Source organism: Cervus canadensis, chromosome 5 (genome assembly GCF_019320065.1).
Source record: "Cervus canadensis isolate Bull #8, Minnesota chromosome 5, ASM1932006v1, whole genome shotgun sequence".
Classification (NCBI taxonomy): domain Eukaryota; kingdom Metazoa; phylum Chordata; class Mammalia; order Artiodactyla; family Cervidae; genus Cervus; species Cervus canadensis.
Genome location: NC_057390.1, coordinates 63394225 through 63416381, shown reverse-complemented (window position 1 = coordinate 63416381; position 22157 = coordinate 63394225). Strand labels below are relative to the sequence as shown.

The 22157-nt window shown below is 44.8% G+C and overlaps 1 protein-coding gene across 1 annotated transcript; it reads right to left on the bottom strand.

The window, feature by feature from the left end:
* Positions 1–5165: 5165 nt before the first annotated feature.
* Positions 5166–20881, bottom strand: PROKR1 (prokineticin receptor 1). The gene is made up of 3 exons (XM_043468935.1): positions 20092–20881; positions 17478–18122; positions 5166–7689 (listed from the first exon to the last, which is right to left on the bottom strand). Exons 2-3 carry the CDS (start codon positions 18062–18064, stop codon positions 6993–6995), a joined length of 1284 nt encoding a protein of 427 aa, XP_043324870.1. The 5' UTR covers positions 18065–18122; positions 20092–20881; the 3' UTR covers positions 5166–6992.
* Between the last annotated feature and the right edge of the window lie 1276 nt (positions 20882–22157).

Sequence of the window (22157 nt, the reverse complement as noted above, 5' to 3'; positions counted from 1 at the left end):
CTCTGTAACCCCATGGACTGCAGCATGCCAGGCTTCCTTGTCCCTCCCTATTTCCTGGAGTTTGCTCAAACTCATGTCCATTGAGTGATGCCATCCAACCATCTCATCCTCTGTCACCCCCTTCTCTTCCTGCCTTCAATCTTTCCCAGCATCAGAGTCTTTTCCAATGAGCTGGTTCTTTGTATCAGGTAGCTAAAGTATTAGAGCTCCAGCATCAGTCCTTCCAATGAATATTTGGGGTTAATTTCCTTTAGGATTGACTGGTTTGATCTCCTTGTTGTCCAAGGGACTCTCAACAGTCTTCTCCAGCACTAATTCAAAAGCATCAATTTTTTGGTGCTCAGCCTTATGGTCCAACTTTCAAAGTCATACATGACTACTGGAAAAACCTTTCATGAAAGCCTTCAAGTTCTATTTTTCCACCGAATGACTAGTGGAGGAGAAAGAGAAATAGGAGGGGAAAAATAAAATGAAATTGGGAATAATAAACTTAAGGCAGATTATCATTGACTGAGGTGAAGATTCAGTGGCTCTCCTTGAGTTGAAGGAACAACCCAAAATCAAAGGGCAGCATGTGCACCTGTTTAGCAACAGTGAATCCCAGGACGCATGCGTGTGCGCTAAGTCACTTCAGTCATGTCTGACTCTTTGTGACGCTATAGACTGTAGCCCGCCAGGCTCTTCTGTCTGTGGGATTCTCCAGGCAAGAATACTTCAGTGGGCTGCCATGTCCTCCTCCAGGGGATCTTCCCGACCCAGGGATCAAATCAATGTCTCTTAACGTCTCCTGCATTGTCAGGCAGATTCTTCACCACTAGTGTCACCTGGGAAGCCTGAACCGAAGGATAGGACTTAAAATAGTGGAAAAAAGACCCAACCTACCAATCATGCCTATAAATAGTCCTCTCTTCCCATCCTATGCAAAGCAGAACATGGAGCACATACTATCTAGCTGAAGCTCAAATGGAAGAAACAAACAGAGAGGACATAAAATCACTGTATTTGGGCAATAGAGCTGTTTCTGCCCAAGGTCAGTAAAATTAAAAAAAAAAAAAAAAAAAAACAGGACAACAATGCACATTTAGGCAAAAAAGAAAGTAAGAAAGAAGAAAAAAGAGGAAAAAGAAAGAGATCCTGCAAAAGAAAAATGAAGTCTACTATGGAATAAATAAATATCAAAGGAACAAAGAGAAACAAATACAGCAAATGTTGGAAATCTTAAACACATAGAGAGAATATGGAAACTCTGAAGAAAGAAATACATTTGTCAAACACAATGAAATAAAAAGATATATTTCAGAGATAAGGATACTCTACTCTTCCAACCAAGAGTAAAGCTCTAAGGAGAGAGAGCTTGCTCCCTTAGTTACTTACAAGACACAGAAAGACTATAAATAAAAGAAATGTATATTCAACTCAAGAATGTATGAAAGGGTCAACAATATTAAAATGAGGAAAATAGAAACAAAATAAAACTATTAGGTTGGACAAAAGTTCATTTGGGTTTTTCCAGAACACCATGCAGAAAAATCCAAGGGAACTTTTTGGCCAACCCAATATAAGACCTAAAAGTAACAAAACAAGAGAAGCAAAGCAGCCATTGATAGGTAAATCTGTCTTGTGTTTTCCATCAACCAAATGCCTGGTCTCTTTGAGACCAATTGCTAAAGAACAGGAGCTGAAATTATGTCGTATTCATTTTTGTAACTTCAAAGTCTAAGACAATATATGATTGTTAAATAATTTTATGAAAGAATCCTGAGTATCCAGGTTGTAAGGAAAGAGACCATCTCTAGCTTCTTGAATGAATTTTTGCCACATGGATGAGGTTTGGGGCCACTGAGAAGGCACAGGACAGTGGGTGAACCACAGTGCCTCTAGAGGTGTTTTTATAAGAAAAGTACTCCCAAAAAAGATCTGTTGATTTAATTCCATTCACATGCACATGCGTCTTCCTTCCTGCCATCTCCATTTCTACCAGTGCCCACTCTGAGGTGTGTTTGCCTTGGCCTCCCTCTCAGGTAGGTGTTCTTAACCAGTTTAGGGGCCATAAATACTGATGCTGGGCGTCCCTGGCGGCTCAGACAGTAAAGAATCTGCCTGCAGTCCAGGAGACCTGGGTTCAATCCCTGGATTGGGAAGATCCCCTGGAGGAGAGCATGGCAACCCACTCCAGTATTCTTGCCTGGAGAATTCCATGGACAGAGGAGCCTGGAGAGCTACAGTCCATGGGGTTACAGAGAGTCAGAGATGACTGAGCACAGCACAAACATTGATGGAAAAAATCCACTGTTACTCTCACTAACCTATCATTAAACTTCAGTAATTCCTGCCATTATGACATAAGCAACACATCCCTTGAATATTAACAGTCGCTGAAACTGTTCCCAAGAGAAATGATAAGATACTTCATATTACATTGCAGCTTGAAAAGAAAACTCAAAATGTCATTCACATTCATCACTACTTCGGAAGCATGGTAGTTATTCAGTTCAGTTCAGTTCAGTTGCTCAGTCATGTCCGACTTTTTGCAGCCCCATGGGCTGCCGCACACCAGGCTTCCCTGTCCATCACCAACTCCCAGAACTTGCTCAAATTCATGCCCATGGAGTTGGTGATATCATCCAACCATTTCGGTAATTATAACAACCATCACGGTAGTTAATAACCCTGATCTTAATCTGATAATTTAAGGTTTTAAATATTTAACTTAAAAAAGTTAATATAAATATTGATACAATTATACTATAAATTAAAAAAATATTTTGATAAGAGTATGTCCATATAATTTATTTTTTTTGGCATACCTATATATTTTATTTAATACCTTTTATTCAATACACTGTTTTGAGAAGGGGCTATGAACTTCAGAAGATGTCAGAAGCACCCATGACATTCAAAGGTTAATAACTCTATATCAGGGTCAGCTGCTGAGGGTAATAAAAACTTCTCAGAAAAGGAAAAATGAAGGTGGGATTCATGTCATTCTTGGATTTTGAGAAAATCTGATTAACTTAAGAGATGATTTACCACAAAGGAGACAGGCATTTATTTGGTATACTAGAAGGCACATGGAAGATCATGCAAAGGCTGCAGCACAGACTGATCACAAGCTTGAGCTTGTGATCACAAGCTAGAGCCCATGAGTGGAGCTTCCTGTGTTCAAATCTCAACCATTCACTCCTTGAGTGACCTTGAGCAGCTCTCTGTTTCCTCATCTATGAATTAAGAGTCATACACACCCCTACCTTGGAGGGTCTCTTCTGAGGACTGTGCAAGATAATTCTTGTGACCTGCTCAGCTCAGCCCCTGACACATGGTGGATGCCCCTCACTGCAGGTTTTTTAAAGTCAGCCAGATTTTGTTTCCACTTCCTCCTCCACATCCTTTCTGTACTTTTTCCACCTAATAATGAGATGCCTCCTTCACCCCACCATACAGACCAGCTTCGCAAAGCTGCTTTCTGTCTCTCCCCTCCATGCTCTCCTCCCATCAGAACCCACTCTCAGATAAGCCCTGCACTATTGCTTATGTCTCTGCTTTTTTTTCAGTGCTTCGTTACCTCTTCCAGGGATGATAATCTTACCGTTGAGTGAGAAGCCTTTTCTCCCAGCAAAAGATCAATTTCGGTTTACTGGAGCAGATAAAAGTAATGTTTCTCTTCCCATGTAAAGTGCTTGCCTTCTGCTTTTATACAACCCACTTGTCCTGTTCAAGTCTGACCGTGTCCAAAGTCTCTTTACCTTTCATCTTCACTTCTGATGCCACTGAACACATAGGCCTGCCCTTCATCTGGACACCAGACTAGGCCACTCTTTTTTATCACTTTCCTCTGCTTTTCTAGTGCAAGGCAGCTATTCTCAGGGCCTGATATCTTTCTTTTATATTCCTAGGGATCCCCAACTGAGCATTTAAAGAAAGAATGGCTATAAACATTTTTAGGAGTTCTTCCCTAAAGCCTCCTGATCTCCATGTCTGTGCTGAACGTTCCCAGGGGTAAGATGAGTTAAACTTGGCTTGCAAAGGAACCAGGAATGTCTCTGTTAAACTCTTTAAGGGTCTCCAGAGAAGGTCAGGCTGGAGATGAACAGTCCTCTCAAGGGTTCTTGGAAAGGATCCTTCTCTTTCCAAGATTGATGCTCCCTACATTCGTGAATGCTGTGGTAGAAAAACTCTGGACTGAGCTTCAGGAGCTTTGGGGTCTCACCCTGGCTCTTACAGTTACCAGCTGTGTGATATTGAACTTCTCTTCCCCTCTCTGGACTTGAGTTTCATTACCTGCAAAATAAATCATTGGAATTTGATATTCTTACACTCTAGGAAGGAGAACTGGATTCATTCTTTGTGGACACATTCCAAAATTAATCATATTTTTCAAGAAACAGGACGTGTGTTTATAATTTTCTGGCAATCTTACAATTTCTTGAGCATTCTTTTCCACACTGAGCATGGAACTTGTTTCACGCTTCAGGGCTTGCTATGGTGACTGCCATTTCATAAGGTCTTTAAGAAATTATTCTTTAAATGTATACTCATTAGGCAAAACCTCTCAGAGTTTTACTCTAAACCTGCCCTCCTCTTTTACTTTGGTTTAGGAGATGGTTTGATTTTTTTTAAATCATGTTTTTATTCTTCTGTATGGGACAATGTGCATATCTCTTTGCATACTGAAAGTATTTAGAAAATAGAAAAGAAATACATAGGTACAAGTGCCACCTTGTTGGATTTTATACCAGGTTTTAGAGAAGCCATCAGCTGGACAGACCACCGCTCAGCTCAGTGACTCAGCCGCTAATCTGAAAGAGATGTAGTACCCTAGGTTCATCTCCTGGCTCATTTTCCATGTGTGGACACTGAGCCTGTTCAAAGATTTAGCCTTAGTTTATGTAACCAGGATAAAGTGGTCCTCAGATTTCCAGTCTTGGCACTCAGGTGCTATGGTTTTACCAAAGTAGATTTATAGGAAAAAAATATAAACCAGCTAAATCTCTTTAGGATGGAGAGAAGTTCACAGGCAAGAAGAACATGAAATAGCATTGTTCTCAGAATTCATATGATCATGGAATCAGCATCTATTCAGTGTTCACTCAGAAAATCAACACACTGGGAAGAGAATGAGGGAGGGAGGAAATTACAGGAATACTATGGTTAATAATTATATATAGAGAGAGACTATTTATTTCACTTGATAATAACATTTTCATTCATTGTACAATCACAAACAGACATAATATCTAGAAATATTACAGACAGGCAAACAAGTGAAAATTTGATATTTGATCAGGGAGAGGTTTGAATGTCACATGTAAAAAGCTCCCATTTAATACAGTCAACTCATGTTTAACATTCTTAATGGAAAATGAACATAAGGACAATAAACTATGTCATTTTATTATTTTTCAGTTCAAAAATTAAACTTTCCTAGTTTTAGAATGCAATAGAATTGCCTTCCAAACCAGATTGGCTTCAGGCTAATATTTTAATTAGTTTTCTTTCTCTGAGAGTATTCTAGTTAAACCAGAGGGTAAATCTTCTGGATGATGAATAAAAAGAAGCAAACAGGTTTTTGAAATATGTCTTCCAGGCAAATACAGTAACTATTAAAAAAAAAAAAACACCTTTGCCACCAAAACTAAAGAGTTGACTATATTTGGAGGGGGAAACACCATACATACATCATTTAAATAGCATTATATCAATAGACGTGCTGCTCTAGAATTATTTAATAAGAAGATAAATCCATTCCACATCTATACACCCCCATGAGATGAAACCGGACTGAGAAACAAGTATCACATTCCCCAGATTCATGCTGGCTAGGAACAGGCATGACTGATACTTCCATGATCAATCACAAAGATGCTCCAATTCTGAAGTTTCTAAAACCCTGAGCTCATTTTCTGACTGGAGACCTAGCTACCATTTCCTTTCACAATTCTGCCACCAAATTTCAACGTCTTATTGTACCAATCTGTTAATAGGAACATAATGCACACATAGAACTGCTAACAGGGATAAAGGAATAATTCACACAAACAATATGAAAGAGGGAGATGGTGAGGATTCTATGATATATAAGCTAAGATGACAAGCTTTTCCTTGTCCAGGGCACTACACATAGCCATTAGTCCACTCTTGATTACTTGCATGGTTGAAAGAGTTTTCCCATATATTATCTCATTGGTTCTTCATGGTCATCTCATTGGTAGCTGTCACAGGTATTATATCATCTTGATTGCCTCCAAGAGGCCTTATCCAGGCCCATACAGGTGATAGATTCAAGGCTGGATCAGATCTTCTGGTTCCAAATTTCCAAATTCAAAACACCAAACAAAGGAGGTGGATTAAAAAGAGGGACAAGCCCTCAATAAGCCTGTAGTCTCTGAATCTCACTGCTGGACCCCCAACACCTATTTGTATGTTTCTTTCTTTCCTGGGTGCCCAGGGTGAGAGTCAGGACCAGGGATAGAAGGGAAGATTGCAGAAAGAGCCAGGAACCTGCTTTGTATTCTTGCCCCAGGCCAGCAAGTGTTAGGAGTGAACTCAAGCCTAAGAACAATCCCAGAGATAGGTTATCTCAGTGTCTGATGAGTAGCTGAGATGATCCAGAGAGAACCTCACCCTACAAACATATAGACCACAGTTTTAAGTGACTACTCAGGCTCCCTTCTGGAAAACCCATCATTCCACACTATGTCCCATCATTTTCGTTTGTTTGTTTTTGTTCAATCCCTATTTCTTTCTGCCAATCAAATATCATCAACAGATACAGTTGATTTCACCAGTGCCTACACTTTGCACAAATTAGATGTTAATTGAATGTCAGCCACTGGTGATGGTGTAGTCACACCAGTTTTAGAGATTCTGAGCTCCCTGAACACAGCACTGACATATTTGTCCATTTCTTTTGCCCTATGCGGCAAACCTAGAGTTCTTGGTTGATAGTGTGGGCTTCAGCACATTGTCAGGGGCCCAAAGGTCCCGTTCTGGAGTTATTTCAGCCTGATGCAGTCCACCTCTTCTGTGGCAGGCACCCCTGTGGTTTTGAGGTCAAGGTCCCCACTGGACTTACTGTCATTGTAAGAAGCCTTCCAGTGGAGCAGCATAATCTTCTTGAAGTACTTGATGGTGTTATTCTTGACAGTCACGAAGCACACGGTGTTGATCATGCTGTTGCTCATGGCAATGCACTCGACCACGTAGAAAGCCGTGAGATAGTGTTTCTCCTTCACAAACACTGTGGGGAAGAAGTCCCGCACGATGGTGAAGCCGTAGAAGGGCGCCCAGCACAGCACGTACGCTGTGAGGATGCACATGAGCACCAGGACGGTCTTCCGACGACAGCGCAGTCGCTTCCGGATCTGCTCCGTCTGGAAACCAGGGACGGCCTTGAACCAGAGCTCTCGGGAGATCCTGGCATAGCATAGGGTCATGGTGACCACTGGGCCCACGAACTCGATGCCAAAGATGAAGAGGAAATAGGACTTGTAGTAGATCTGCTGGTCTACTGGCCAGATCTGGCCACAGAAAATCTTCTCCTGGCTCTTGACAATGATGAGGACCGTTTCAGTGGTGAAGTAGGCTGATGGTATGGCAATGAGGATGGACACCACCCACACCAAAGCAATCAAGCCGGTGGCTGTTTGATACTTCATCCGGGGTCTCAGCGGGTGGACAATGGCCAGATATCTAGGATAAGGACACAGTTGGTATCAACATGTAGTAAGGAAGTGCTGGAGGATATTATTTTTGCAACATTGAGGCACAATCAAATGGCACCTATGGTATGTGGGCTTGGGAAAGGCAGACTTGCATGGCAGCTCCAGCCCCCCATCTTACTAGCTGTACAACCTCAGGCAAGTTATTTTTAATTGAAGGACAGCTGTTTTACAATGTTAATTTCTGCTGTATAGCAAATATACATCCCTGTGCTATACAATAGGATCTTGCTTTTTATCCATTCTATATATAATAGTTTGCATCTGCTAATCCCAAACTGGTAATCTATCCCTGTCCCAACCCCCAGTCCTTGCCCCTTGGAAAAAACAAGTCTGTTCTCTATATCTGTGAGTCTCTTCTGTTTCATAGATAAGTTCATTTAGGTCATATTTTATGGCAACCCACTCCAGTATTCTCGCCTGGAAAATTTTAAGGACAGAGGAACCTGGTAGGCATGGGGTCACAAAGAGTCGGACACAACTGAGCCACTTCATTTCACTTCACTTCTTAGATTCCGCATACAAGTGATACCTTATGATATTTATCTTTCTCTTTATGACTTACTTCACTGAGTATGATAATCTCTAGGTCCACCCTTTTTGCTGCAAGTGACATTATTTCATTGTTTATGGCTAGGTAATATTCCATTATATGTATGTACCGCATCTTTATCCATTCAGCTGTCAATGGACATTTAAGTCGTTTCCATGTCTTGGCTATTATGAATAGTACGGCTGTGAACATAGGGCTGCGTGTACATTTTTGAATTATCATTTTCTCCAGATATATGCCCAGGACAGGCAACTTATGTTTAATCTCTCTGAATCTCAACTTCTTTATCTGCAAAAGTTTTTGCCTGTTTGTTTTTAAAGATTAAACGTGCCAGTATACACACAATTTCTGGCACAGTTTTAAACATGGTATACACTCAATAAATGGTAACTATTATTATTAAATGTAATAATAACATTTCCTATTGGTTTCTAGCCTGGCACTATTCCCAGGTTCATGCTGTTTTCAGGGAAATTCATCCTAATTACCCCACAGTTTCGAGTTAATAGGACTTGATAATTCCAAGGACTTGTTGGGAGAATTTGTCCTTTCTGATAGAACTAGTGGGCATGGTTTTGCTTTCATTCCATACTTTTAAATACATTAAAAACATTGCTCTACATGCAAAGGTGAAAGAAAAGCATGTGACCATTTATCTTATTTTTGAGGCTGGAAAATGCAGCTTAGTGAGAAATGACTGACTTTCTCAAGGTCATATACCATAGTACTCTCAATAGAAAACATTTAACCCTATCTCACATGGTTGATGTGAAAATCAATCGAGAGTACACATGAACATGTTTTTTGAACCACAAAGCAACAGATAGTAAAAGATATTGGTTTTGTCCTTTCCCCCTAAACCACACTGCTGTTACCACAGTTGTCCAGGAAAGAAGAGAGAGCATTTTCTGGGGGATGTGAGTCATTCGCGCAGTATGAAAGCGTCCTTCCCAGAGAGAGTGCACACACTTAGGCAGACAGCTCTGATTTCCTGGAAGACATTCTGTCTGGCAGGGGGTAGAAGCAGGAGAAGGAGAAAGATGGAAAGTGAAGTGGGAGGGAATGACTAATCAACACTGGAAATAAACATATCCTCATGCATCCACAGCTTATTCCTGGTAAAACCAAGGGCAAACATGACAGGGGCCTGAAGAAAGCTAAACAATTCTGTTTTCTTTGCAACTGATCCCCTTGAGGTCATCTTACTTGGAATTCTGATTGGAAGAGGAGGTTCATTCTTTTTTTTTTTTCATATCATATTTCTGCTGTTTCTGTCCATCCCATAACACAGACAGCCAACCCCGCTGAGTGTCACTTGGAGAGTTCATTGGCACAAGACTTCTGCTCTCTTCCAGATGTTAGATGAAGTTGGATGGGTTGGGTTCACCCTGGCCACCCAACTGACTGCTTGACAGGTTCTACCACCAGCAACAAACCCTGATACTCGCCAGTCTCCCAGGCTGGATGCTGAGGGTGAAGTGGGAAAGCCTGCAGCGTGTTGGCAGTGCCTTTGTCAATGCATGCAGTGGACCTCCCTGAAGACCACGTCGCTCCTGCTGTAAGGAGGACATCCAATCTGCTCTGAGTCATAACAAAAACTAAGAGTTTAGAGCTTTTGTTCTCATCATCTCTCTCCCTTATCTACCCCACCATATTCTGCTGATTACTCTGTCAAAGAATGTTTCTGTATTCATACTTGCTTGCTATCTGAACTTACACTATACAATTCTATTCCTTCTTTTCCCACTAGTAATTTCCTAAGTCTTTATGATGTTTCGAACTCAGAGTGTTCTTTCAATGACCATGTAAGAGAGAATACTGATCCAGGAATGAGAATATTAAGAATCTAATCCCAGCTTTGCCACAAACATGTGAATTTGTCATCTTCTTAGCCCTGTGGACTCGATTTCCTTATCTGTGACATGGGAATATCAACTGTCTTTCCAAGCTCACAGAGATACTGTGAGGCTCCAAAGCGACACTGCATATAAACAATAGACTGTTAATATGCAAGAAATTGTTAGTATCCTAAAATGTATTTTTCAGAGCTATTTTGTATAGCAAGCAATTTTCTTTCACCTGTTACTGGCAAATCCTGCATTTGCAAGTTCTCTGCTACTTGGCTCTATTTTATTGGATCTACTTTATTGGATTTATTCATTTTTGCATCAACACTAATCTTCAGGGTAATCTGTGACTGTCCATCAGTTCATCCTGACATCACCCCACCATCATCCCCAAGGTTAGCACCAGGAGGTGTCCAAGAGGTCTTCCAAATATATTTACCAATAAGCAAATTGCAGAAAACTGTTTCAAGGATAGCCACCAGCTTTGGCTATGCTATACTCCGAACTCCAATATTAGTAAGTACAAGTCACTCAGTCGTGTCTGACTCTTTGTGACCCCATGGACCATAGCCCACCAAGCCCCACTGTCCATGGGATTCTCCAGGCAAGAACGCTGGAGTGGGTTTCCATTCCCTTCTCCAGGGGATCTTCCCAACCCAGGGATTGAACCCAGGTCTCCTGCACTGCAGGCAGATTCTTTACTATATGAGCCACCAGGAAGGCATGTTATTAGTAATACTTGCTTAAGTTTGTAAAGCAGCTTACAATTTACAGAGCGTTTTTAAATCTGCTTTCTCGTTAGATAACCCCAACCCTATCGCTAAGGAAGCAAAGATGCCCATCTTACAGATGAGCAAACTGAGATGTGAAGAAGTTAAATAACTGCAGCCATGCAGCTAGTAATTGACAGAACTATGATGCAGATCCATCCGTATCTCGTTCCAAATCCTGTGGGTTCTCCAGTACTCCAATGTTCTTTCCATTTCCAACCAGAACAAGCAACCCTTCATCCTTCCCTCCTGAAATCCTAGCAGCCCCTCTCTTCTTTTCATCATAGTCAGTTTCTACCTATAGATGTTTCCAAATGGAGTTAGATAGTTGGCAACTACTTTTCTTTGCTTAGGAGTATGCCATTGGCTTGACCAGTGTGTCTATCACTACAGTGGCTCAGGTTCAGATCCACTTAGAGTCAGCATTTCCCAGAGAACAAAGAGTGAAGGCTGCCAGACAAAGAAATGTCCAGCCAGTAGCTGTGTGGTGGCAGTGGGTTGTGTGATTAAGCAAAGAGGCTTGGAGCTCCCTCTCTGTCCCCGGGACTCAGCCCCAGATCTCGTCATGGAAATGGTGATCACAGTGGCTGCTCGGTGGCTCATGGGATGGGCAGCTAATGCACAACCTGCTCCTTAAACAACCAGTAAGCTCACCAGGAAGTATTGGTGCTTCCTAAGGCTGAGTGCTGTTCCTCCGGCCTTAGTTGCCTCATCCAGACAGTAGAGAGGAGCTGCCAACAGGCAGGCTGACTGGTCAGCTTCCCCTAGATTCCAGGTAAAAGAAGGGACTCCAGTGCCCTATATGCCTGAGATCCAAAGATACACCCCGAGGATTGTGCAGCTGTCTCCACATCAAAGAGAAAACCCAGACCTAGGGGACAGAGCGCTCTAAGGGTTTTTCTCAATTTCCTGTTACCCTCAGGTCTGACTCCTGGTGCCCAGATTTTGTGATCCTGTAGAGCAAGGTCCTACTTTTTTTAAAAATTTTATTGTTTTTTAATTGGAGGATAATTACTTTACAATAATGTGATGGTTTCTGCCATATGTCAACATGAATCAGCCATAGGTATACATAGATATACATATCCGTCTTAAACTTCCTTCCCACTTCCCTCCCCATCCCACCCCTCTAGATTGTCCCAGAGCACCAGCTTTGGGTTCCCTGTATCATACAACAAATTCCCACTGGCTATCTACTTTACATATGGTAATGTATAATGTTTCAATGCTACTCTCTCAAATCATCCCACCTTCTCTCTCCCACTCTGTGTCTAAAAGTCTGTTCTCTATGCCTGCATCTCCACGGCTGCCCTGTAGATAGGTTCATCAGTACTGTCTTTCTAGATTCCATATATATGCATTAATATACAGTATTTGTCTTTCTCTTTCTGACTTACTTCGTTTTCTATAATAGGCTCTGGGTTCATTCACCTCATTAGAACTGACTCAAATGCATTCCTTTTAATAGCTGAGCAATATTCCATTGTGTATATGTATAATTTCTTTATCCATTCATCTGTCAATGGACATCTAGGGTGCTTCTATGTCCTAGCTGTTGTAAATAGTGTTGCAATGAACATTGGGGTACATGTGTATTCTTCAGCTATGGTTTCTTCAGGGTATATGCCCAGTAGTGGGATTGCTGGGTTGTGTGGTAATTTTATTCCTAGCATTTTAAGGAATCTCCAGTCTGTTCTCCACAGTGGCTGTTTCAATTTGCATTCCCACCAACCCTGTAAGAGGGTTCCTTTTTCTCCACACCTTCTCCAACATTTATTGTTTGTAGACTTTTCGATGATGGCCATTCTGATGGGTAAGAAATGATACCTCATTGTAGTTTTGATTTGCATTTCTCTAATAATGAGCGATGTTGAGCATCTTTTCATGTGTTTATTAGCCATCTGTATGCCTTCTTTGGAGAAATGTCTAAGTCTTCTGCTCACTTTTGGGTTGGGTTGTTTGCTTTTCTGGTATTGAGCTTCATATGTTCGTTTATTTTGGAGACTAGTTCTTTGTCAGTTGTTTCATTTGCTATTCTCTCCCACTCTGAGGATTGTCTTGTCACCTTGCCTATAGCTTCCTCCCTTGTACAAAAGCTTTTAAGTTTAACTAGGTCCCATTTGTTTATTTTTTAGAGCAGGCTCCTGTTCTTTTTTATCTCTACTCTCTTACATTCTTTGCTCTGTCCCCACACCTCCTGTCCTCCCCGGATCTCACTCTCACCTCAAGCATTCTCACCGCTCAGCTTTTGCAAACACCATTCTACCCTCTTGGAAATCCTTTCTTCTTCTTTACTGATAGTCACTGGTTGAAGCCAAGTTAATAATCTGTCTCCTGCATGAGGCCTCCTTTGACTTTTCTGGTATCAGATGATCTTCCCCTTTTCCAAATTTAATTTCAAACTGACACTTTACTTCCCCTCCAACTCTTCCGGGTTAGTTCTCACCCCTCCCTGCACCCTGGATGACAAACTTCCCAAGAACAGGGATCATGTCTTACTTCTTTCATAACCTCTTGCTGACTGTGAACTCCGGGCACTTAAATCTTAATAAAACTTCACCCTCGACAAGTACCTAGCCCTGGATGAACAGAAACATAATAGGCCACGGTGACAGTTCTCAAAAAAATTGCAACCTGTTTTTGGAAAACAGGACATCAATGTGTTTACCCAGCATGAGATTGGCAGGCAGTCTGGAGCTCAATAATAAGACATTGGAAAAGCAGATGAAAAGATTCTAGCCGTGTTCTGTAGACAATGGTGGTGTTAGAGGTCTTTCAAGCAAGAGAGTGAGGAGTGTATGAGGCAGAAGATTAATTTGGCTGTAGTCTTACTTTCTCCCCTCAGTCTACAGGGCCCTTCTCACTATTCCTACAACCTTTAATTTTGCTCCCATGTTGAGGCCTTTGCATGCTGTGTCTGGAATACTCTTTCCCAGTCTTTACAAGGCCAGTTTTTTTCCTCCATCATTCAGAAATCTGTTTCAATATCTCTTATGAGACACTTTTCCTGACTCCCACCTAGAGTATCTCCCACACTCAGTCACTCTCAGTGTTTGCTTGTGTGTCTGTCTGTCTTATTGAAGAACACTTAATTTACAATGTTGCATTAGGTTCAGGTGTATAGCAAAGTGATTCAGTTATGCCTACATGTACTTGTTTTTTTGATTCTTTTTCCTTATAGGGTATGTATATTTTTGCTTTTACTCAAGAGTATTTCTGATGTTCTGAAATTACCTTCCCTCTTTGCTTGCCTGACTGGTCTCTCTCCATCAAGCTCCATGCATGCAGGGAGTTTTTTTTTTTTTGCTTATTCACCATCATTTCACCAGTGTTTGTAATAGTATTTGTCACATAGAAGGCTCTCTATAAAAATGCATTGTTTGAATGAACAAATGAGTGAATGAATGAATCTTTAGGATGGATTGTGAGGGAGTAGGTTTGGCAGAGAGGCAGAGCCAAGAAACACTGGTGGCAGGAAGACCAAGAGGAGACTGTGATAGTTCAGCCCTTGCTGAAAAAGTGGGAGGTGGGAACGGGGCCTGTGGGTGGGGGGGTACTGTCAGGCCCTGGGAATAAAATGAATGGTGGAGAAAGGGAGAAAGCAGCAAGGACAAAAGGGATTTGCCAGGTTAGATGCCTGGGAGAACCATGGAACCAACAGTAGAGACAGAGAACAGGTAGGAGATAAATAGTTTTGTTCTACTATAGCTTGAGAGCTGTATTCCTTAGAAACTTTGTAGTATTATTTCTTTAATCAAATCATAAAACAACCACTATGATGAAAGCAAAGAGGCTAGCCAATCAGAAATAGGCATAGTTTATCTGGTTTTGTTATTACTGTTCCTTTAAAGGATAATTTACACATTATAACATCCGCTGTTTATTTAGTACTTACTCTGCTTTAAGCATTGTTCTAAAGAACTACATGTGTTATTTCATGTTATCCTTAAAGCAATCCAATACATTAGGTTTTCTTATCATTCTCATTTTATACATGAGAAATCTGAAGCAGAGAGGGGTCAAATAACAAAACCCTGGAGCCAATAGACAGTGCAGTAGGAGTTTAAACCCAGGTAGACTAACTGCTTGGGATTCTCTGGTGGCTTAGATGGTACAGAATCTGCCTGCAATGTGGGAAAGCCCAGTTGGATCTCTGGTTTGGGAAGATCCCCTGGAGAAGGAAATGGCAACCCACTCCAGTATTCTTTCCTGGAGAATTCCTCGGACAGAGGGGCTTGGCAGGCTAGAGTCCATGGGGTCACAAAGAGTTGGATGTGACTGAACAACAGACTAACTGCTCATACTATTCCTACAGAAATTCATAAAATTAAAGATATTTTTATAACTGTGGACATATTTGTTATATCAAGATAAAAACTAGTTACCAACAACAAAATCAAACCTGAAAGTCACTGATCAAATCCTGAACACAGGAGGTCAAACAAGAATCTATTCATGAAAATGAAATTTGACATGTGAAAAACACATACAAATCTAAATAATTTGAAACAAAGATCACAATCATCACGAAATGAACTTAATGCGTTGGAGCAGTCAGTTAGTCGGCCAAGGCCATTGGATGGTCCTGTGCAGGCAACACTGTTTCCTCCAGTGTCTGGGTTCAAGTTTCCAATCACAACACCACTCTAAACAAGAGCAGTCCCCAGGAGGCAAAGCATGCTCCCAATTAAAACCCCCACTATAAGAGAAATGCCTGCAATATTTCAGACAAGTTGAGTTTCATGTGAAAGTTGAATAAGAATTTGAAAGAGTTTGGTAGATGGAGGTGAGTTGATTGACATAATAGTAATATTATCTTACATGTTCAGAATAGCCCGATGTCCTGATTTTACCCTGGCTTCCTTCCCCCTTGAAGCTGCTTCTTCCTCCAGTGTTACCCCTTTCCACCAGTAGGCCCCTCCCTGGTAAAATGGGTCTCACGCAGGCAGCAGGGGCCCACCCCACAGCAGGCATCTACCCCCCTGCAGTGGCTGGGAGCACCCTCTGGGAAAAGATGTCCTACTAGAGTGAAACTTCAGCAAATGACCCCATATATTTTGTCCTACTCGTGTGCTAAAAGAGATGGTGCAGCTTCCACTTTCAGAAAAGTTCAGAGACAAGGTCCCTGGAGATTTTCCTCAACAGCTGTAGGGAGGACTTGGGAAGCAGATAGTCTGCTTGACTGTCCCCCTCCTGCTCCTTCCACATAGTCACCTAGCGTCTGTTCATGGGTGGACAGAACACCATGGAGCTCCATGGCTCACGTTGAGGACCTAAGCCAAGCCTTCTTCAGGGATGACACTTCTGAACACCTTCTACAGATGACAGACCAAGGGCTGATTAACGTGCTAACCCTCTGACATGCTTCTAGGTTTTAAAGCCAGGCTCCTTCTCAACCCCCTCTCAATCCCAGGATGTTCCAATTGCAAGGAGTGGGCCAGATGCCACCAGAGCCCTCGGGCCATGGGACACAGAGAGCATCTGTGCTTCAGGCCCTCTGGGTTAAGAGGGAGAGACAGACTGTTCAGATCCAAGTACACAGGGGCCCAGTCAGACCCTCAGGGTAATTGTCTCTATACTGCAACATGGCTTTGTAACAAGAGTTCAACTTTGGGCAGAGGAGCCTTCAAAGACTGTCCCAAGGGCACAAAAACCACTCTGGCCCATTAGCACAGGTGATTATACTAAATGAAAGGCCTGAAGATATAAGATTGGCATAGGCTGCTCTTACTGTTTTTATTTATCTTCACTAGAATCAGCTCTTCTGTACTGTTGCACGCTAATGTATGAAAAGGAGGAAACTGATTATTGCAACCAAAACTAAAAGAGTAAGTAAGCATTTGCTTTGTTTTGACTTGTTTTGTTTGTTTTTTCAAAACAAATTCCTCAACCTTCTTTAAAATAAACCAGAGTTACCACTGTTAATCTACTATAACTGTAGTAGTAGTGTTAGTTGCTCAGTCGTGCCGGACTCTGTGTGACTCTATGGACTGTAGCCAGCCTCCTCTGTCCATGGAATTCTCCAGGCAAGAATATTGGAGCATTCTCGCCCTTCTCCAGGGGATCTTTCCAACCCAGTGGTCGAACTCAGGTCTCCCACATTGCAGGCAGATTCTTTCCATCTGAGCCACCAGGGAAGCCCTAATCTACTATACTCCAATATAAAATTAAAAACTTTAAAATAATAATAACTATTAAAAAGTCAACTGGTATTAGCAGGGTGTCATGTTTAGTATAGTAGGTCTTGATGAGATAGAAACCTCCTTCAAGATTACCAAGTTAACTCCAGAGGTAACTGCCTGAAACTTAAAACTTCTCCCTCCACATCTCCTGATGGCTGTCTACCTCCAGGCCTTGGACAGATACAACACCTATCAGCAAGCCCATAGCAGAGAGACCAGAAGCCTTCTGGCTACCCAACTCTAGGGGCCTCTACTACCTCCTGACTCCTTACAGCTAGAAAACTAGAATTCTCACTTTCATTAATTGGGCCACCTTTGGCCCCTGCATGCATCCACAGTTCTGCTGAATATAGATACCTCTCATCAATCACAACTGTCCTTCCTTGGTTGTCCCCACCCCCACTCACCTGTCGATGGCGATGGCCAGCAGGGCGTTGGTGGAGACGTAGAGAGAGACCGTGCGCAGGTAGTTGACAGAGGCACACAGCACGTGGCCATGCTCCCAGGAGAGCTGGCGTACCACGTAGTAGTCCATCTCGAAGGGGCAGCAGACAATGGCCACCAGGAAATCAGAGATGGCCAGGTTGGCGATCAGCAGGTTGGTGAGGTTGCGTAGCTTCTTGTAGCGGGCCAGGGCAGTGATGAAGATGAAGTTGCCGATACCACAGACCAGCATGATACCCACCAGTGCCATGCCAATGACAATCTTGGCGGCAAAGAAAGTCCGGGAATTGGTCACATCCTCATCTTCATCCAAGGGCATATCATAGTCACCATAGCTGAAGTTGAAGGGCAAAGAAACAGCTTGGGCTCCAAGGGGGTCAAGCAGAGGGAAATAGTTGGTTGACGTATTGGTGGCATTCTCATCCATGACCCCCATGGTGATCTCCATCTGGCTGGTTGAAGCCTTGAGCCACACTCTTGGGAATTCCTCTGGGGTGATGTTGCTAGGCTGAGGTCTCCCCTTTCTGCCAAAACTCAGCTTTTCCTTCATGAGTCAGTGTGCCCCTGCAAACATCCTTGGGGTCCAGAATCCAAGCTTCATCCTAAGCCTTTGAAAGACATTACACACAATCGGCACACAAAAGACATTACACACAAACCAGGCCAAATTTAAAGCCATCCTGTAACCTGGCCCATTAGCCACCTGCCCAGAGTGAACACTGGGTTGGAATAGAAATAAAGGAACCAGGGGAAGAAAACAAAGGAATCCAAACCACATATCCACTCATTTAGGTAAGGTTAGATTGCTATAAAGACAAACAGGCACCAACTCAGTTTTAATTCCATTCCACTGAAGATTCTGAATGTTGCACTTTTTCTCAGGGGCCAACGTAAGGAGTGTGGGGAGGCTGAAGAGAACAAAAGTGACCTGCTCCAAACTCCTTTCCTTGTCTCGACAGCCTGAACTATGTCCTTGTGAAATTGTCCCATTCTGTGGCTTAAAAGAAATTGTTCTGAATCCCATTGAAGAAGCAAGGCTTTGAGACAAACCTGACTGCTCTCCATGAGCTGGCCTCCTTCCTTCTGGCAAAACACTGCTCTAAAATCACAGAACCTATGCAGCAGCTGCCTGTCCCTCTCCTCCCTGGGTTTCCTATTCCTACATCCAAGGCAGCTGAGACCCTAGAAGCCAACACACAGCGTTGACCAAGGCCTGTCCCCAGACAGGGGCTGCAGGGACTGAATTCCCAGCCTAATCACCAAGTGACTTAGAAAGGGGACACTGGAGCAAAGTCCTTCCTGGGATGGTTGTGTGTCCTGAGATAGAGTTTAGACATCCTCCAGGGCAAGAGATCAGTGATGTCTGTAAAGCACTGAGCTCTGTGGAGAGGGAGGGTGTTACATCCTAGGACTGCAAGGAATTACTAGTGAGGACCCACGCCTCCTCGGTCAGCTGCAAGGAAGAGGAGGGTCCACCTGACGCACATGCTGGGGCTGGGATATCGGGAGGGGTTGTCGGCTGCACCGATGGGGACAGAGATCCAAGAGGGAGCCAGAGTCCCCATGTCCCCTGCGCTCTCCCTGCAGACCCAGTCCATCCCACAGTCCGCAAGCATCAGACCAGGTTGCTGGGATAGAATAAGAAGGCTGGAGTCTGGAGAGCTCCATGGAGCGCAGGAAATCCAGAGAGGGAGGGGAAATGTGGAAGTCTGAGGCTCCTGGAACAGGGAGACACCAGGAAGACTCCAAGGACCCCCGGGAGAGCTTGCTGTCCACATCCCTCAAAGGTGACATGCCTGGAGCCTGCCTTTGGGGATAGAACTAAAGTGACTCTGCACCCCAGGGAGGCTTGGCTCCAGTTCCATCTCTCCCCCAACTCTTCGCCTCTATTTTCCTCAGATGGTTTTTTCCTTTTCTGAGCGTCAGTTCTGCCCCTCTCAGGCCCTGCCCTTTGCCCCTGTCAGATCTAAGAAGCAGAATCCAGAGCCTAAACAGCAGAGGGTGTCAGGCTTGCCACCCAGGCAGGAAGGACCCAGTCAGGGTGGGACAGCCCTTGTCCCTGGCCGGCCCTGTGTGTCTCCGAGGCAGGGCACCTCTGGAAAAGGCCCTGCAAGCTTGCTACCTGGAAGACCCAGAGTCACGATTTTAAAACAAAGAGCATTAAAACTTCTTGGGGAGACCGGGTGTTAGGAGCTTTGCGATTTGGGGAGAAATTGTCCAGCGATCTTTTTCTTTCTCCTTTAGTCCCACCTCCCAGAGAGGAACCCCACTGTCACCCGCTGTCCTCTGGAGCCCCAGCGTTTAGCGCTCGCCCCCCTGGCCAGACCCCTCCCATCTCTGGAAGCATCCCTTCGCAGCCCCTGCTGGTAAGCCGTCTCCGGCTCGCAACTTTGTCCTCCGGAGCCTCAGAGGCTACGCCTAAGGACAGAAGGAGCGGGCAGCCCGGCTCCGGTGAAGACAGGAGCATGACTGCGAGTCTCTTGGAAAGCTCCCCTTCTCACTCAAAAGCCCCCGCGCCCCGGCGGCCGGTGCCGCCTGGAGTCCTTGGAGCATCGCTCCGGAGGGCGCGCTCTGTACCTGATTCATCCCGGAGTCCCGAGCCAGGCAGACGGGGTCCTGGGCTCTTTAGCCCGGGTCGGAGGACACGAGCCGCTGCTCCCAGAAGCCCGCAGGAAGAGCACAGTCCCCGCTCGGGGCTTTCTCCCGGCTAGGCTCGGCAGGAGTTGCGCTCTTGCCGCCGCAGATCAGAGGACCGCGGCTCTGCGGCGAGGCCACCCCGCCCCGCACTCGCTGTCCCCGCCCCGGGGGCTGCCGGGGGCGGAGGGCTCGGGTGGCCGGCTCTGGGAGGCGTGCTCTGCCGGGTCCGCGAGGCTCCGGGAGACGCCGAGGCTGGGAGGTCTGGGCTCCAGGCGGGGCCACGTCGGGGCGCCCAGGCCAGCGCGCGGCTGGGGACCCGGGAGTCGCCCCCGGGCCGGAGTGTCGGGGACGCAGAGAGGAAGCTGGAGGCGAGGACACGCCGCAGGGAGCGCGCGTTCCCTGGGCTCAGACTCCGGAACGACCGCCCGGGGCGGGAACAAGGGCGGCGGCGCTGGGAGCCGGGCTCAGCGTCGACTCCGAGGTACCGACCCCGCAGTCCCCGGGGCTCGGGATTGCTCGGCCGCTCACCTGGCCTGCCCCGGAGCCATCGCCAGAGTGGGCGGTCGGGCTGGTGAGCCGGCGAGATTTCAAAGAACCGGGAGGAGCCGCCCCTTCTGCCCACACCGCCCTCGCAGGACACACTGGGAGCACCACAAACGTCGCTCCCCCGGGCAAGCCTAACTGGACGCGGGGGTCAGCTCCATTTCAGCCGTTTGACCCCGGTGTTAGAGGCTCAGAGAACTGCTTTCCGGAAAGCAAGGAAGTTGGGGGAGGGCAGCGGTGTGGATGCCGGAGAGAGAGGAGCCCCCCCCTCCCGCCCACCCACCCATCCACCCATCTACCCAGGGATATTTGTTCAAAATGCTAGGATGCTCAGAGCTAACTTCCAGAGCACCGATCTCCTTCAAAAAGTCTACAGATTTCTGAAGAACTTAAATATAAATTACCTTGGGTAGCCTTCCTAATGGAGAAGGCAATGGCACCCCACTCCAGTACTCTTGCCTGGAAAACCCCATGGAAGGAGGAGCCTGGTGGGCTGCAGTCCATGGGGTCGCTAGGCGTTGGACACGACTGAGCGACTTCACTTTCACTTTTCACTTTCATGCATTGGAGAAGTAAATGGCAACCCACTCCAGTGGTCTTGCCCGGAGAATCCCAGGGACGGGGGAGCCTGGTGGGCTGCCGTCTATGGGGTCGCACAGAGTCGGACACGACTGAAGCGACGCAGCAGCATTAGCAGCCTTCCTAACCCAGGTGTCGTACCCAGGTCTCCCACATTGGACAGATTCTTTACCAGCTGAGCCACAAGGGAAACCCTACAGAAGTACCTTGCTACTGCTGCTAAGTCGCTTCAGTCGTGTCCGACTCTGTGCGACCCCGTCCCTGGGATTCTCCAGGTAAGAACACTGGAGTGGGTTGCCATTTCCTTTTCCAATGCATAAAAGTGAAAAGAGAAAGTGAAGTCTCTCAGTCATGTCTGACTCTTCCGGAGCCCATGGACCGCAGCCTACCAGGCTCCTCCGTCCATGGGATTTTCCAGGCAAGAACACTGGAGTGGGGTGCCATTTCCTTCTCCTACATACCTTAGGATCCAGCAATTCCACTTCCAACAATATCCAAAGCCAGGATTCAAATAACTTGCACATGAATGTTCACAGCAGCGTTGTTTACAACAGGCTAACGGGTGGAAACAACCCAATGTTCATCAACTGATGAATGGAATTTTTTTAATGTGGTTATGCATACTTTAGAATATATCTCATCCTTTAAGAAAGGAAGGAAGTATAAAAGCATTGTTGAGGAAGTGGAGAAATTGGACCCTTGTGTGCAGTCGGTGGAAACGTAAAGTGATGCAGCCACACTGGAAAACAATATAGCAGGACCACAAAAATTAAAAAAAAAAAAAAGAATTACCATATGATCCAATAATTTCACCTTTGGGTATATCCCCAAAATTACTGAAAGCAGTGTCTGAAAGAGATATTTGTACACCCATATTCTTAGCA

Coding starts and splice junctions, on each gene's coding strand:
- PROKR1 (XM_043468935.1), bottom strand. CDS start 18,064: ATGAAGGAAAAGCTGAGTTTTGGCAGAAAGGGGAGACCTCAGCCTAGC. Junction 7,690..17,477: donor CTGGCCATCGCCATCGACAG/GTGAGTGGGGGT, acceptor TCCTTATCCTAG/ATATCTGGCCATTGTCCACC.